We start from the raw sequence: 1,167 nt of genomic DNA on the forward strand, positions 1-1,167 counted from the left end.
TCAAACTTAAATCATTTGATATTTGATTGTTTGCTCGTTATTTCATTGCAGAATTTCATGGTGGACGTAAAAGGACCTCAAATGGCGCTTTTGCCTGTACTGGCATTTGAAGGTGGGACAAGGAGAAATATACCCAAGTTTGAGGTCCGTAGAATCGAAGAATTCATGTTTTATTGAACTGTTCATGAAAGAGTCTTGAGGCGGCATTGCGTTCCATGTTTAGTAATAAGTTGCTTGAGATGCGAGAATGTTTCGACGTTGCTCGTGTAAATTATTTTAGTCCATAGGTGACATGTGAGCCTAACAGATTTAGTATTTCATTTGTATGGTTGTAGTCGTAACTATCAAATATCTCGTCTTCTTTTTAGCGATAGATCTGCTGTGTGAAATGATCATATGTCATTTGCTCAGTTTTCAGGATAACATCTTCTTGCAACAGGTAGGCACTCTAATCTATGTTCGGGTTGTGAAGACGAACACGGGAATGAATCCGGAGCTGTCATGTACTGACGGTGAGCCCGTCCATCTTGTTTCTCTGTCAATGTTTGTTTTCCATGTTAGTTTCTGCACTAATTAATAACTTGATTCCATTTAAAAGCAAGCGGAAAGGCTGCAGAATTTGGACCCTTAAGAGATGGTTTCATGTTTGAAACTTCAACTGGTTTGGCAAGGATGTAAGGCTCTTCTTGTTCATATTTCAGCATTTTTGTTGGGCTGAGTTCCCTTGCATCTCCATTCTTGACATACAAAGGGTCTTTCTCTTATCTTAAAGGTTGCTAAGCTCACCAACATGCCCAGTCCTCGAAACCCTTGGGAAGAAACTTTCATTCGAGATTGCGGTCGGCCTAAATGGCAGAGTCTGGGTATATATATACATAGACATTATATCCTTGATCTGCAGCATTTTGTTAGCATATAAATTCATGGATAGGATAGCTCGGTATTTATGCCCTTTGTGTGTTCTGAGAGAACTTGTTAACGCACGATTCCAGGTAAATGCAGCCTCTCCTCGTGCGGTGATTATTGTCGCCAATGCGATCATGAACTCTGAGTTGTTAAGCGGGACACAGCAGAGGATCATGGTGGAGAAATTGCTTGGAAAAGTCTCAGAGTGAGGTTGGTTAGTCTAACGTTGCGTGCCAAAGCTCACACTTGCTTCCCCAGTTT

At 41.0% G+C, this 1,167-nt stretch overlaps 1 protein-coding gene across 1 annotated transcript; it reads left to right on the top strand.

Annotated features, from left to right (window-relative positions):
* Positions 1-45: 45 nt before the first annotated feature.
* Positions 46-1,161, top strand: LOC104815465 (putative exosome complex component rrp40; the record flags this gene model as incomplete). The annotated part of the gene is made up of 5 exons (XM_010543868.1): positions 46-144; positions 440-512; positions 599-674; positions 773-863; positions 993-1,161. Coding segments are annotated over 5 exons (462 nt in total), but the record flags the coding sequence as incomplete, so codon positions are not given.
* Between the last annotated feature and the right edge of the window lie 6 nt (positions 1,162-1,167).

This window comes from Tarenaya hassleriana, unplaced genomic scaffold (genome assembly GCF_000463585.1).
Source record: "Tarenaya hassleriana unplaced genomic scaffold, ASM46358v1 Cleome2343, whole genome shotgun sequence".
NCBI lineage: Eukaryota > Viridiplantae > Streptophyta > Magnoliopsida > Brassicales > Cleomaceae > Tarenaya > Tarenaya hassleriana.